At 39.0% G+C, this 13705-nt stretch overlaps 2 protein-coding genes across 3 annotated transcripts in view; one reads left to right on the top strand and one right to left on the bottom strand.

The window, feature by feature from the left end:
- Positions 1 to 676: 676 nt before the first annotated feature.
- Positions 677 to 10347, bottom strand: LOC128021927 (NACHT, LRR and PYD domains-containing protein 12). 2 transcript variants are annotated; one of them, XM_052609023.1, is made up of 9 exons: positions 10178 to 10347; positions 8989 to 9121; positions 8629 to 8864; positions 5058 to 5088; positions 3195 to 4968; positions 2717 to 3064; positions 2482 to 2616; positions 1987 to 2033; positions 677 to 1592 (listed from the first exon to the last, which is right to left on the bottom strand). In XM_052609023.1, the coding sequence occupies exons 1-9, from the start codon at positions 10202 to 10204 to the stop codon at positions 1054 to 1056; spliced, it is 3270 nt and encodes a 1089-aa protein (XP_052464983.1). In that variant the 5' UTR covers positions 10205 to 10347; the 3' UTR covers positions 677 to 1053. The 2 variants fall into 2 exon arrangements, with proteins under 2 accessions (XP_052464983.1, XP_052464981.1); XM_052609021.1 differs by having other exon boundaries at positions 3195 to 4971; positions 10178 to 10346.
- A 2281-nt stretch (positions 10348 to 12628) lies between these two features.
- The window catches only part of LOC128021923 (filamin A-interacting protein 1-like), a 47536-nt gene continuing 46459 nt past the window's right edge, over positions 12629 to 13705 (top strand). Inside the window, exon 1 of the mRNA XM_052609018.1 lies at positions 12629 to 12719. The gene's annotated coding sequence lies outside the window, so the exon portion shown is untranslated. The remainder of the gene's footprint in view (positions 12720 to 13705) is intronic.

The following is a 13705-nucleotide window of genomic DNA, read 5'->3' as shown; positions in this document are numbered from 1 at the left end:
AGCTCAGTGAGTCATTTATGAGACAGACGAGGGTCTTAAAAGTGATGCAGACTATTAATGGAGCCACAGACACAATAACTAGCCTTTCTTTTTAAGTTATTTGTGTAGGGAGTGTTTAAAATAAATGATTGTTCCATTACACATCATTTCTTTCTGGTAGGTGTGGCGTCCTCTGCTGGAGAGATCTTCACTCACAGATTCATTATTAACACTGGTGTGTGTGTGTGTGAGTGTGTGTGAGTGTGTGTGTGTGTGTGTGATGTGGACTCTTCACCGCAGTGTAAACGCGGCTCTTTGAAGCTGTTTTAACTATTAAACGAGCGTAAAGACATGAGCAGAGCCGACTGAAGGAGGACCATTTTGCAAAACCACGTAATATCTTACGCTGTTGTTAAGACAAGACCCGTTTAGTGCAGTATAATTAAATAAATACAAATAAAAACTATACCATACTGTAATCACACTCAGACATGAACCCTAACCCTAACTGAAATTAGCAAAAAAAGTATGTTTACAAATAAAATATCCATATATCTATTCCAAAGTTAACATTCAACACAAGTGCAGCTCAGATCAGTGCAAATAGTATCTGTGCGAACAAGTCAATAATACTGCCAGATTTCATTTTGGGGGGAACTATTCCTTTAAAGAACACAAAAGACACAGAAGCAACTGGTTTAATAGCCTGAAATTTAGTCACTTTGTTTAATACAATAGGTATTATTACCACTGAATCGTGATGAGCATGACATTGTTTGTATTAATGATTACAAATAATTGTAATATTTACAGTCAGTATGTTGATTACAGGATATTAAAATAATCAGTCCAATGAACAGAAACTACATTAGATCCAACTAAACCACATGTATTTTTGATCAAATGAACTCAAGACATTTAACTGATGTAGTAAAGCCTGGTTCAGTGTTCATGATGACTGATGCAATGTTTCACACGACTTGCCGCTGTTTATTTGTTGGTTAGGTTTAAGTCTGATCACATACATCTCTCCGGATCTGAGGAATCGATCACAAACAGTACTTGAACATACATTTATCGTAATTCTTGCATGAGAACGGCTGAGCTGTTTGGCTCCTGAATCCTGAACGCAGCGTAAAGCTCTTGGTCCTGAGGAAAATCTGCATCAAACATGTACAAGAGTTTATGCTGTGGACTCAACATATAGAAGCAAATGGAACCAGCGTCCCGGTCCACAAACACTCCCAGTTCTCTGACGGACTCCGATTGGATTAATACAGTTTTTTCGTTGTGATGAGCCACACATAAATTATCTGACAACCGTAAACTCCACGACATCTCATTGTGTCCCAGACATACTGCTTCACCCGCTCCCTTCCTCCCCATTCCCTTACAGGCCACGCCCACATACACATCTGAGCCAATCACATCCACCCTAAAGAAGCAGCGTCCAATCAGAGGCTGGCGGCACAGGACCTGGTTGCACATGTCGAATCTCTCGCCGTTAGCAGGAAGTTGCTGTTTCTCTTTCTGACGAGTGACCACAGTGTTGTTCTCGCTCAGATAGAGGTGTTCATTAACCGTCTGAGGGTCAAAGGTGAGAGCTACAAAATCTAAAAACAGAAAGATTTATCAGAAAACTTCAGCTAATAAGTTCAATTCACATGTAGCATTCAGAATGCATAAAATCTCAAAGCAGCTTCACAGAAGGTGAATGTTTTTACATTAAAGTCTTTCTACAATTACTTAATGTCTATAATTACATATTATCTACCTGTTTTTAAATGTTTTAATCATTTTAAAAGTTTTAAAATTGCTTGTTTTATTTTTGTTATTATTTTTCTTCATGATTATTTTACTTTCTTTTATGTAAAGCACTTTGAATTACCATTGTGTACGAAATGTGCTATATAAATAAACTTGCCTTGCCTTGCCATTATATAACAAGCATGAGTAACTAGTTTATGAGTAGAGGAAAAAATCATCCATATGCATGTTTAAACTCACACTTATCTAGTCCTGGTAGGTCACGGCATTCTCCTCCAGAGGAAATACTAGTTAGAGAATCACACCAATATAAAACATAAATGGATAGTCCCATTACAGGATGTATAACATGTATATTTATAACAATTTCCAAATACTCTTTCTTCTAAGTGAATGGTACAGTCCTTTTGGGTTTCCTGCACTGGTCTGTGTTACACATCTCTTTCTAATAGTAGAGACATGACTGATGTGGTAGTTTTAACTAAAACCTACCTATTGAACCTACTGAGCAATAGTACTAGATGATTGTTATGAATGGTAACCATTTACTGGTTGAACAATGTAGTCCTCACAATTAGTAGAGCATTGGGTTTGGGGGTTCGATTCCCCAGGAAAAAATGATAAATAAGTAAAAACTGATAGCCTGAATGCACTGTAAGTTGCTTTGGATAAAAGTGTCTACTAAATGTATACTAGTCTCATGAATGCAGTGGATCAACCTACAAGCTACAGTACCTCAGTGAGGACAGATCATGCTGTAGATTTTGCTGTCCAATGTTTTCCAGATCATTATAGCGCAGGTCCAGCTTTCTCAGATATGAAGACGACATCAGTTCAGAAACTCCTCCTTTAATCTGACAGCCTGAAAGCCTGTACAGCAAAAACACATCAGCTTATTCTGCCGAATACTCCTCTTTATCTGTGTGTTTGGAATCAGAGATAAATGACGTCTGCGGTAAGTTGGACTTACTTCAGAACTTTAAGATGACAGTTGGGGCTCTTCAGTCCATCTGAGAGAATTTTCACTCCTGAATCCTGTAGAGGATTGTCGCTGAGGTCCAGGACTCTCAGATTCATGTTTTCTCCAGAAAACACATCCCTGATGTGCTCCATGTCCTGACCCTGGAAGTTATTGTGGCTGAGGTTCAGGATCTCAATCTGGCAGTTGGGATCACAGAGCGCTGTGGAAAGCCGCTGCAGTGCGGACAGATCCAGAGCATTGTGGCTGAGATCGAGATGAGTCAGGTGAGAGTGTGGTGAAGTCAGGTAACGTGTCAGGATCTCACAGTGCTGCTCTGTAAAGCCACTTCCCTTGAGCCTGTCAATATTGCAATAAAACTGTTAGAATCTAGCATTTAACTGCTGCGATTTTAATGTCTGTTATATTCAAATTGGACTGGGAATATTTCATGGAACATTCTGAAGATGTTTAGCATCACAGTACTTACAGAGCCTTTCTGAAGCATGTGATGGCTGGGGAGAATCTCTGAAACCCGTCTAAGATGTTGTATTTCCTGATGTCAAACTCATCGTGTTTTGTGTTTGACATCACAAACTGGTAAGCCAGAAGCGTGCACTGAAACGGTGTGAGGGGCTCTTTGCACTGTGAGCGTTCAAGCTCATGCATTTCCTGCAAAAGTGACGGGTTCTTGAGCTCCACCAGGCAACGAACGAGACCGATGCATCTTTCAGAAGACAGACCTTTCCTCTTCAGAGACTTAATGTACATGGCCACCTTTCTGTGATCATCTGAACTACTGCTCCAGACTGACGGCAGGAATCCTTCAAGTAACTCTCTGCTGGAATCACAAGAAATCCCAAAGACAAAACAGTTAAAAAGGTCCAAGTGTCCATTATTGCTTTTCAAGGCCTCATCAATCAAAATTTTGAGAAAATCACTCAAAGACTTTGAATTCTGCTTCTTTTTAGCTGTAATCAATTCCAGAGAGTCTTGATTTCCTGATTGATATTTTTGAAGTGCAAACATGGCTGCAAAGAATTCTTGGACACTGAGATGGACAAAGCTGAAATGTTTGCTCTCGTAAAACAGAAATTTGCGCACTGAGATGCAGGTAATGACGCCGGGATACTGAGACGCTTCTTCAACAGAGATATCATATTTCTTCAAGTCTTCGTCTCTGAAGATGACATTCTGTTCCTTCAGTTGTCTGTATGCCAGCTCTGCCAGTTTCATAATCACTTCTTTATGTTTCTGGAGAGCATCTGGTTGAGGCAGCTCTTGCCCTTGATATTTCTTGTGACTCAGTCCAGTCTGAATGAGAAGATAGTGGATGTACATTTCTGTCAGATTTGATGGTATATTTCTATCTTTATTCCGATTATCGATGATGTCTTTAAGAACAACCGATGAAATCCAACAAAACAGAGGTATGTGGCACAATATCCACAGGCTCTTTTGAGACTTTAGGTGACAGACGACTTCTTCGGTTAGCTTTATATTCTCAAACTGCCTCATGAAGTACTCCTCCTTTTGCTCATCGGTGAATCCTCTGATATGTGTGATGTATCCCTTTCGGAAGATCTCAGATGGAAGTTGTGCAGCTGCGACGGGACGGCTGGTGATCCACACGTGAGCGGATGGGAGAAGTTTTCCTTGCAGAAGGTTTACTAGAAGGACATCAACTGTGGCTTCTTTAGTCACATCTGACAAAAGGCTGTTGGAGGTCAAACAATTTTTATATTCATCCAGACCATCTAATATGAATAGAACTTTCCTTTTGCAGATCCATTCACTGATCTGTCTCGCCTCTTTAAAATCAGGGTAAAAGTCACAAATCAGGTCAAAAAGACTCTTTTTTCCTTCAACCAAGTTCAGCTCTCTGAACGGGAAGAGAAACACAAAGTCCAAATCTGGATTTGACACTCCACTTGCCCAGTCGAGGACAAACTTCTGCACGGTGAACGTTTTTCCAATTCCAGCAATTCCTTTAGTTAGAACGGTCTTTATGATTCTGTTCTCAACTCCGGGTGGGTGAAGGATTTGGTTGTAGTTGATGACTGTCTGCGCCGATGTGTTTAACTCATGTGTCGTCTCTATCTGCCAGATCTCATGTTCTCTATTGATGGGGTCCGACTCGTCATTGATGATGAATAGGTGTGTGTATATCTTTTTCAGAGAGACCGAATCCTTGATTCCTTGGAATACCGAATCAGAGTCCGCCATCATTTCTGATTTCATCTTACTCTTTACATTCTGAAGAACTTCTAAACATCAGGACAAAGTTGGAAAGTTACATCATTATCAGGTGCTTCACACTTATGAATGAACAGTGTTCTACAACTATTCTTACCATCTTTGTTTACTGAGGTAGAGTGAGACACCTGCGGCTAAAAAAACAAACATACATAAATGTATACAGTATAAGATTTTGAGAATCCATAAACAAAAGTCTGCTGGAACCACAAGAAAACACAGAAAAAACTGTTACATAGATCCAAGTGTACATCCAAGGCCACATCAATCACACATATTAGACTTTGACCTCTTTTTTAGCAGTAATTACTTTCCGGGAGTCATAGTTTCTCTGATGTTGTTCCAGAGTTTCTTCTTCTGTTGAACACAAAAGAAGATATTTTAAAGTATCTAGGTTCAAGGGTTAGTTCATCTAAAAATGAAAATGAGCTTGTGTTTTACTCACCCTCCAGGTATCGTACCTGGGGATTTTAATATCTATGCATGCTGTCCCACCAAGCCTTTGGCTACAGCTTTTTAAAATCTTGTGGTGTCTTTTAACTTAACTCAGTTTGTGGCTAGACCCACACATAAATGTGGACACATAATAGATTTGGTTTCATCAAATGGCTTGCTTATTGGTAATATTGAAGTCTGTGAAGCAATTTTCTCTGATCATCTGCCTGTTTTATTTGAGATATGTACTTCTTGAGATCCTAAAGCGACTGCTCCTACCCTTCGCTCGGGAGTCAAACCTACAATAAGTCTTTTAAACAAGCAGCAGTGGAACTAGTAATTAAAAAATATTAACCCTAACCCATCTCAAAACGTCAGTTTCTTTCCAAACTACTAGAACTGAATTAATTTCTAGATCTACATGGTATTCACAAAAAGTGTCAGGTTTCAAATCTTTACATAGTAGAGAAATTGCGCTGTTTTTAACTACAAAGTTTTTAATGACTTGCTACTGCTACTGTGCAATTTTAATACTACTAGACCTTTTGGCTGCATTTGATACTGTAGACCATAAGACCTTGATTACACACTTATAATAATGTTTGCATTGGGAAGGTTTAGATCCTACTTGTCCGAAAGAACTTTCAGTTTGCTTGGGAGACTTTGTCTCCTCCGCTGCTTCTTTCACGTGTGGGGTCCCCCAGGGCTCCATTTTGGGGCCTATTCTGTTGTCCCTCAATATGTTCCCATTAGGACATATTCTTTGGAAATGTCATATTACTTTTCATTGTTATGCAGATGATACACAAATTTATCTATCTTTGAAACGAAAAAATACTTGCTCTTTAGAGATCCTATTTCAGTGTCTTGTGGAAGTTTAGGCCTGGATGGCCGTACGGGTTCGGGTCTATATTTTAAATCATCAGCCGGGTCCGGGTCGGGTCTGAATCTATTACCTCGGGTCCCGGGTCTGTTTAACATTGTGTGTAATACCCGTGCGATCGCCGATCGGAGTCATCGGACTCGGAGAACATCCGGCCGTTATCAAAGACTGCTTGTGTTTTTTGTAACTTGCAACTTGTAAAATTAGGAAAAGAAAAGAGTGAGCCAAAAAAAGTGATCTCTCTCTCTCTCGCTCGCAGACTCAAGAGTTAATACAAGTGCACACACTGTAATGCTTGCAGACTTGACACACTCATGTTTAATATATTTTAAATCAGCAACACAATCTGAGGTGAACTGTCACATGAATGTTTTCTATTACACTCAAATTGCGTTAAGGCATTTTAGGTTGATAAAGCTAGCACGCATGTGCAGTCATGTTTCTATGGCAAGCAGTGAGGGACACTTCGACCGCCAAACCGCGTTTTACATTTTCTCCCATTTTTATAATATTATAAATGAACCGTTTAATCTTAAAGTTTTAGTGGTTCAGATTCAGACTCGATGCAGAGCAGAGAGCACAGAGATCAGATGATAGTAAATAAATAACGTCAGCGAGCGATCGTTATTATATTTCAAAAGGCAAACAGTGTAAGTTATTATGCGAATTAACTCGAGTCAGAATGTACATGAGCACAGTAGCATTTGTCATCCGTCACCGTGACATCAAGTGGACTTCTGAAGCTGAAATAATGAGTGGATTCAGCATGGACTTGGAATAACGAGAGGAATAACATGGATAACTTTCTTGACGGAGGATTGTAATGCATCACAGGCAGTCAGGTACAAGGAAGAGAGACCACGGCTCTTTAAATTAGGTAAGACAAAAAGCTGTATTCTTCGCAACAGGTTTATTGACTTGTAATAGCAATTTAAGGTGGAATATGTCAACATCGGGTCCAGTTGGGTCTGTGTCTTCCCAGCGGGTTCGTGTCCAGATTTCAAGTAATATACGGGTCCGGGTAGGCATTTCTTGGATCTACACGGGTCCGGGTCCAGCTTTTGAAATAATAGACGGGTCCGGGTCGGTTCGGTGTAGTACATTACGGGTCTCTGTCGGGTTCGGGCAAGAATTTTTGGACCAGTGAAGACCTCTAGATGGCACTAAATTTCCTTAATTTTAATGAAAATAAAACAGAAGTTTTACTGTTTACGCCAAGAGTCATCAGATTTGGACCTTGGTGAATTTAAACCACTTGTGAAGCCCTTTATAAAAAATGTAGGTGTTATCATACTGATTTTAAATTGTACAAACTGATTAACACTGTAGTTAAATCTTGTTTTTTTCAAGTGAGACAACTCACTTTATTCCTGAAATTATTCCTGTCTTCTAAAGACTCTCAAAGAATTGTTAATATTTTTTTATCAACTTGCCTGGATTGGAATGGAACTTGTCTGGAACGTCATGAATAAAAGCCTCCTGTAGTGAAATTTATGTTTTTGTAAAAAGTTAAAAATCCATATTTCAAATGTAATAAACACTTTTCTCTCACTTCCGTTATCTGTCAAACATGGAAGGCGTTTCAGTGGATGACGCAGCATGTAAGATGTACTGTAAATGCTAGTCTCGCGAGTTTGTGTATAGGAGGAAAGAAAGCATCAATTTTTTTTTGCAAATCCTCGGTTTGTACTTATAATTCATGACTGGCATTTTGCTTTGTTCTCTAATCATGAAACGCCAACGCACTACGAGATCTGCCAGAATGGTTTTCGTGTATGACAGATAACAGAAGGGAGAGAAAAATTTTACTTTTGAAATGTGGATAATTTTCGTACTAAAATGCATTCACTATAAAAGGCCCTTATTCACCCCCTGGAGCCATGTGAGGCACGTTGTATTAAGACTGCGAACACTTTATTTGACGACTTGTGGACTGTTCAAGTGCAAAACCCGCTGAATGCAATGATAGAGCTTGGGATAGCCAGGACAATTTTTTATATAACTCCGACTAGATTTGTCTGAAAGAAGAAATTCATATAAACCCCAGGATGCCTCAAGGGTGAGTAAAACACAAGCTAATTTTAATTTTTGGGTGAACTAACCTTTAACAAAGAGTTCCTGGTAGCCATTGACATCCACAGTATTTTTTTTCACATGATGGAAGTCATTGGCTACCATTAACTCTTTGGTTCTTAACATTCTTCAAAATATCTTCTTTCTGTGTTCAGCAGAAGTTTGGAACGACTTAAGGGTGAGTCAGTGACAGAATTTCCATTTTTGGGTGAATTATCACTTTAAAGAAGTAACTCTACAAAATGTCATTTCAGTATTTTAACGGTCAGACACTCACCACATGCTGGTTAAAGGTAATGTCACCTGTTATGGTGTTTCCTTCCAAAACTGGAGCATACGCTATAGAACCGTCCTTCTGGTCAATTGTTAAGTTACACTGATTTGGGCTCCGAATCAACCGTTGTCCACATGATACAGAATTATTATTATTATTATCATTATTATTATGTTGGGAAAGATTGTCAAGCCTCTGAGCTGTCATGTCTCCAGAATGTGTTTGAATGCCATCACCATCTGTTTAAAAATAAATAAATGCATAAATAACCAAAACAGTGTAAATATTATAGTATTATTAAATATTATATAAAACATATTGAAGACTGAGAAACATATTGTCTAAAAACAAAATAAATTATACATCTTTTCATATGTTTGGTATGCATTTTCTGATTTTCTTCAGTGTGCGCTTGACAGTTTTTAATGCTTCTTCCATTCCAAGCTCTTTTTTTAGAGCCTTTATGGTGTCTTTTAAACTCCATGTTGTTCTGCATCTGTGTTAAGAAAAAGATTATAAGAATAATGGTCATATACAAAAGTTAAAATTGTGTCCAAAATGAAGGCTGATCATGAGCTGATGGAGATAGAAATGGCAGTATTCATAACACCTGCAGCCACATCATTAATGTGCCTGATCCTCATGGACTCCACACATAATAATACTCCAGGGGCCATCCAGTGTTGTAGTAAAGTTTCCATTTATACTGTGTGAGATCCAAGCTCAAATCCTTACTTTATTTAGTTTATTTAAAGGCTAGGTATAGGTAACATAACCAATAGCCATGACTCATAAATATGGCAACAACAACAAAAGGCAACCAGCTGGAGAAACTACATAACCAAAAATAACACTAATTGACATTCGTGGAAAGGCTAATTATTCTCAATGTTTTTTTGCTATAGAAAGAATTATTTTCCAAATGTGTTTTTGGGATTTATGCCTCTAGGCAAAATGGTCATTGAGTTAAATGGAAATAAAATATTAACTTACATACACACACATTACACAACTAACAAAATACAATGTAAATTCCACAAAATGAGGATGTCATGAAAGGGTTATTTTTAGCAATATCAAACTAATATCAGCTAAAACATTGCTTAATCCCACTCGAACTGGCTAAATACACTATGTACAGTAATATTTTTTGGTGTGGAGTAGTTATAGTTGACTAGTCGAACAGTTCACACACGCAATGAATCATTCAGAGTGTATTTTCCTCAATAAATCAAGGCTTAAGTTTGGACATCGGTGGACAAACAATCTCTGCATGAGTATTTTCTCACAGTCTATCAAATCAACCTGCATTCGATCGTTTTGATCGATTATGAAGTTAACCTGGATGTTGTGAATGATTATGAACAGAAGGTAAAAACATTTTCCAACCATAAGATGCATAAAAGCCCTGCAAATGACAGCAATAAAAAATACCAGTACCACCACATAAATAACACAGCATATTAAGATCATTGTTATCCTGTACACACATGCTATAAAAAAGTCAGTTTTATTATTATATGTATTAGCGTCATAATCGTAAAATAGCTACCTGTTCAAGTGCTTGTCTAGTCGCCATTGTAATAAAAAGCGTGTCTTCTCATCCAGATCTTTGATGATCGTCTTCATGCATTTCATCACTGCACGTTTGTTTTTTTTAGGACGTGTGTGACGCAGCTAAGTGTCTAAAAACCGTTCAACTTTCAAACTGTAAAATGGCGCCAACAGCAGCGCGCCAGTGAGGTGGAGCCAGAGGGTGGAGCTCCGCGAGGCGGGAGGATCTTTGTGACGTATTGAGCTGGCGCTAGAAAAACAAAAACACTTTTGATTCACACAAAACGATACTTAAGTTATTCTTCCGTCTTTCAGCTGCTTACTATTCCCGCCATTATGATTACATTATTACTATATGACTTGTTTTTCGGAACAGAATGTAATATTAGATGAGTTAGATGTTTTACACTGTAATACTTAAAAGCGACTCTGCGAAAGCTTTATTATGAGACAGCCTTTTTATTGCATTGTTAATCTATTTCTGAAAATTCAATTTTATTTGCTCGTGTTTTTGTTGTTTTACATGATCAGTATTATTTGTTGGGAATGACATTAAATCAAATAATAATTAGAATTAAATAGAAATTTAGACATGCATTTTCTGTAAAGCTGCTTTAAAACAATGTGTATCGTGAAAGGCGTTTAAAAATAAATTTGAATTGAATTGAAAGGATGATCTTATGAATAGTCTACTAAAGTATACTAAAACTACAAAACACAAGTCAATCATAATGTAAGTTTCAGGGCAAGACAAGTGATATACTGCATGTTTACTGCAGCTTACCCTTTATGATAAAATTAGTGTAAAAGCATCATTACAACTATTCTTACAGCAAACACTGCAGAACAAAATTATACAGAAGCTTGTTTTTAATAACGTTACAATTTTGAAAATCAAGCGCAAACTGAATGTGAGGTCTGTATTACGCAGAAAAAGAGATGATCAGCTGTACTTGGTGTTTTCATCAGTGACCAGCAGATGGAGACACAGGACAGTCACTACTCACTGGGTGAACGAACGCGCCAGTCTGACGTCATCTGCTACGCGCATGCGCTCTTGGACGCACTCCACAGAGAGTGAACCAACTCTGTAATCTCACCAGGCAAGTTAGGATTGAATTTAACTCCTCTGATTGGCCATTGGGTTCAGAAGCTCAACAGAATCGTCTGTGACTGGTTATAAAATAGGCCAGGAGAAGCTTGACCTATGCCTTTAACCTTCTGCTCAACTATTTGATCGAGAACCCTGAGAATGTGATAAATATAATCTGATTTACACACTACTCATTACCCATTATTTTATTTATTTCTTGTTCTATTGGCTTTTCATGGCACAGGTAGAATGACTGATAGCAACTCCAGATGATGATATTAAGGCTTGTTTTGTGCTCATGTTATCAGCAGAAAAGCAAGCTTGACCTCTGTTATCTGTAAAGACATTTCTCTGGAGTGTTTTGAGATGAATGCGTCTGTGAAGGGCCCCTCTGCTCCTCCAGGGGCCGACTGCTTCATTACGACAGGAAGTGGATCAGAACTCACACGTCTGCTTCATGACTCTCAGACAACATCAAACTCTGTGAGAGAGGAGCGGTCAGGACACGTCCAGTGGAACAGAAGGGATAATTTTAGGTGAATGTTTTCGTCCCCTCAGGTGCAGCGAGCTCCTGAATTAGACGAGCGTCTCAAATACAAACGAGCCTCCTAGAAACCAGAGCTTGAGACTTCTGAGGAAGAACAGCAGACGAGAGAGACGGAGTCTGATGGGATACACGGAGAGGCTCAGATGTGTGTGTGTGTGTGTGTGTGTGTGTGTCACTGTGTGTGTGTTTGTCTCTTCCTCAATCATCAGACGCATATATATATATATATAATCATTATTTCTCTAATTGTAAAAAAGACCATGCAAGGTTTTAATGTAATCATTATAATAAACGCAATAATAATAATTATTATTATTATTAAGAATGACATAATAAAATTTCCTTATTAATATATTACAATACATTCAGAAATAAGAATGTATTTTTGGGGGCACAAACACAATCTCTCACACACACAGACACACGCACACACACACACACACACAAAGACAGACACACACTTCTTCTTTCTCTAGATTGCAGCTCTGGACATTCATGAGGTGCATCCTGGGATTCTTCACTGTCTGTGTGTGTGTGTGTGTCTGTGTGTGTGTGTGTGTGTGTGTGTGTGTGTGTGTGTGTGTGTGTGTGTGTGTCTGTGTGTGTGTGTGTGTGTGTGTGTGAGTGTGTGTGTGTGTGTGTGAGTGTGTGTGAGTGTGTGTGTGTGTGTGTGAGTGTGTGTGAGTGTGTGTGTGTGTGTTATATTTAGCTGAGGCTCTGGTATCTACTGTCTCTCCTCCCACTGCAGCCCCCACTCATCTCTCTCTCTCTCTCTCTCTCTCTCTCTCTCTCTCTGTCTGTCACTCGCTCTGAATCTCTGAATGTGACTGGATCACAGCAGCAGACGCTCCGGAGGAGAAGAGAAGAGAAGAGAAGCAGCGTGAGATCAGAAGAGTTGAGGTGAGACGCTTCACATGCTTCACTCTGTGTGTGTGTGTGTGTGTGTGTGTGTGTGTGTGTGAGTGTGTGTTCTGCACGAGATCATGATGGTCATATCTGCTGATTCTGTCTGAGGCTGATATCACATCCCTGAGGTCGTGTGTGTGTGTGTGTGTGTGATGTGTGTGTGATCACAATCAGCTGTGAATGTAAATGAAGCAAAAATTCACACTCAGTCTCAGCTGGTAAAAAATGATTGAAATATTGATGGTTAATTATAAATCTCAAATTAAAATGCGAACTAGACTGAAACATTTCTATTGAAATATTTGCCTAACATTGTCTTTTAAAGTATTTTAGCACAATACGACCAATTTATGATTGATTTTGTCATTCTTTTGCTTTTAATGTATTGGCAGAAAACAATGTTATAAATGTTTTATCTCAGTAAATATGTGCCTGTTCTGACAGTGAGCATGACATTTTCTAGTCTGTTGTGTTTATTTGAGTGTTTACAAGCTCAAGATTGTTGAAAACAGAATATAATGCAGAGTCGGTGGTTGTGTTGTGAATTCTGCTGACTCTTCTGCACATGGACTGAAGCTCAAGCTCGACGGATCCGGGGCTTGGGTTACAGGCTTTGGAAAGCAGCGTGTGAGACACTGATCCTGTCATTCCCATCATAACAAGCTCAAACTCACTGCTACTGAACTGTGAATGTGTTTCCAGAGCGAGTCTGAACTCCCCGGCCTTCTTCTTAATCTCCTGACACCCAGACACAGACGAGGTGTGTGCCTGCGCTACGCTTCTCTCTCACTGTACTGGGATCTTCTCGTGTGTTTAACAGCTTCATCTGGTCCAGATGGTCCTGAGACCTTGTGCTGTTCCTATGAGCGACTGATTGTGAAAGCTTGGCATAAGTTATGGTCATGGTTTGGATTTTGACAACATGAACATGTCACACATGAGAGTCCAAAAGACTGAGAAGACTTTATTTGTGCTGGAGT

Source organism: Carassius gibelio, chromosome A11 (assembly GCF_023724105.1).
Source record: "Carassius gibelio isolate Cgi1373 ecotype wild population from Czech Republic chromosome A11, carGib1.2-hapl.c, whole genome shotgun sequence".
In the NCBI taxonomy this organism is placed as follows: domain Eukaryota; kingdom Metazoa; phylum Chordata; class Actinopteri; order Cypriniformes; family Cyprinidae; genus Carassius; species Carassius gibelio.
The sequence above is the reverse complement of the archived record's forward strand: the minus strand, read 5'-3'. Positions and strand labels throughout refer to the sequence as shown.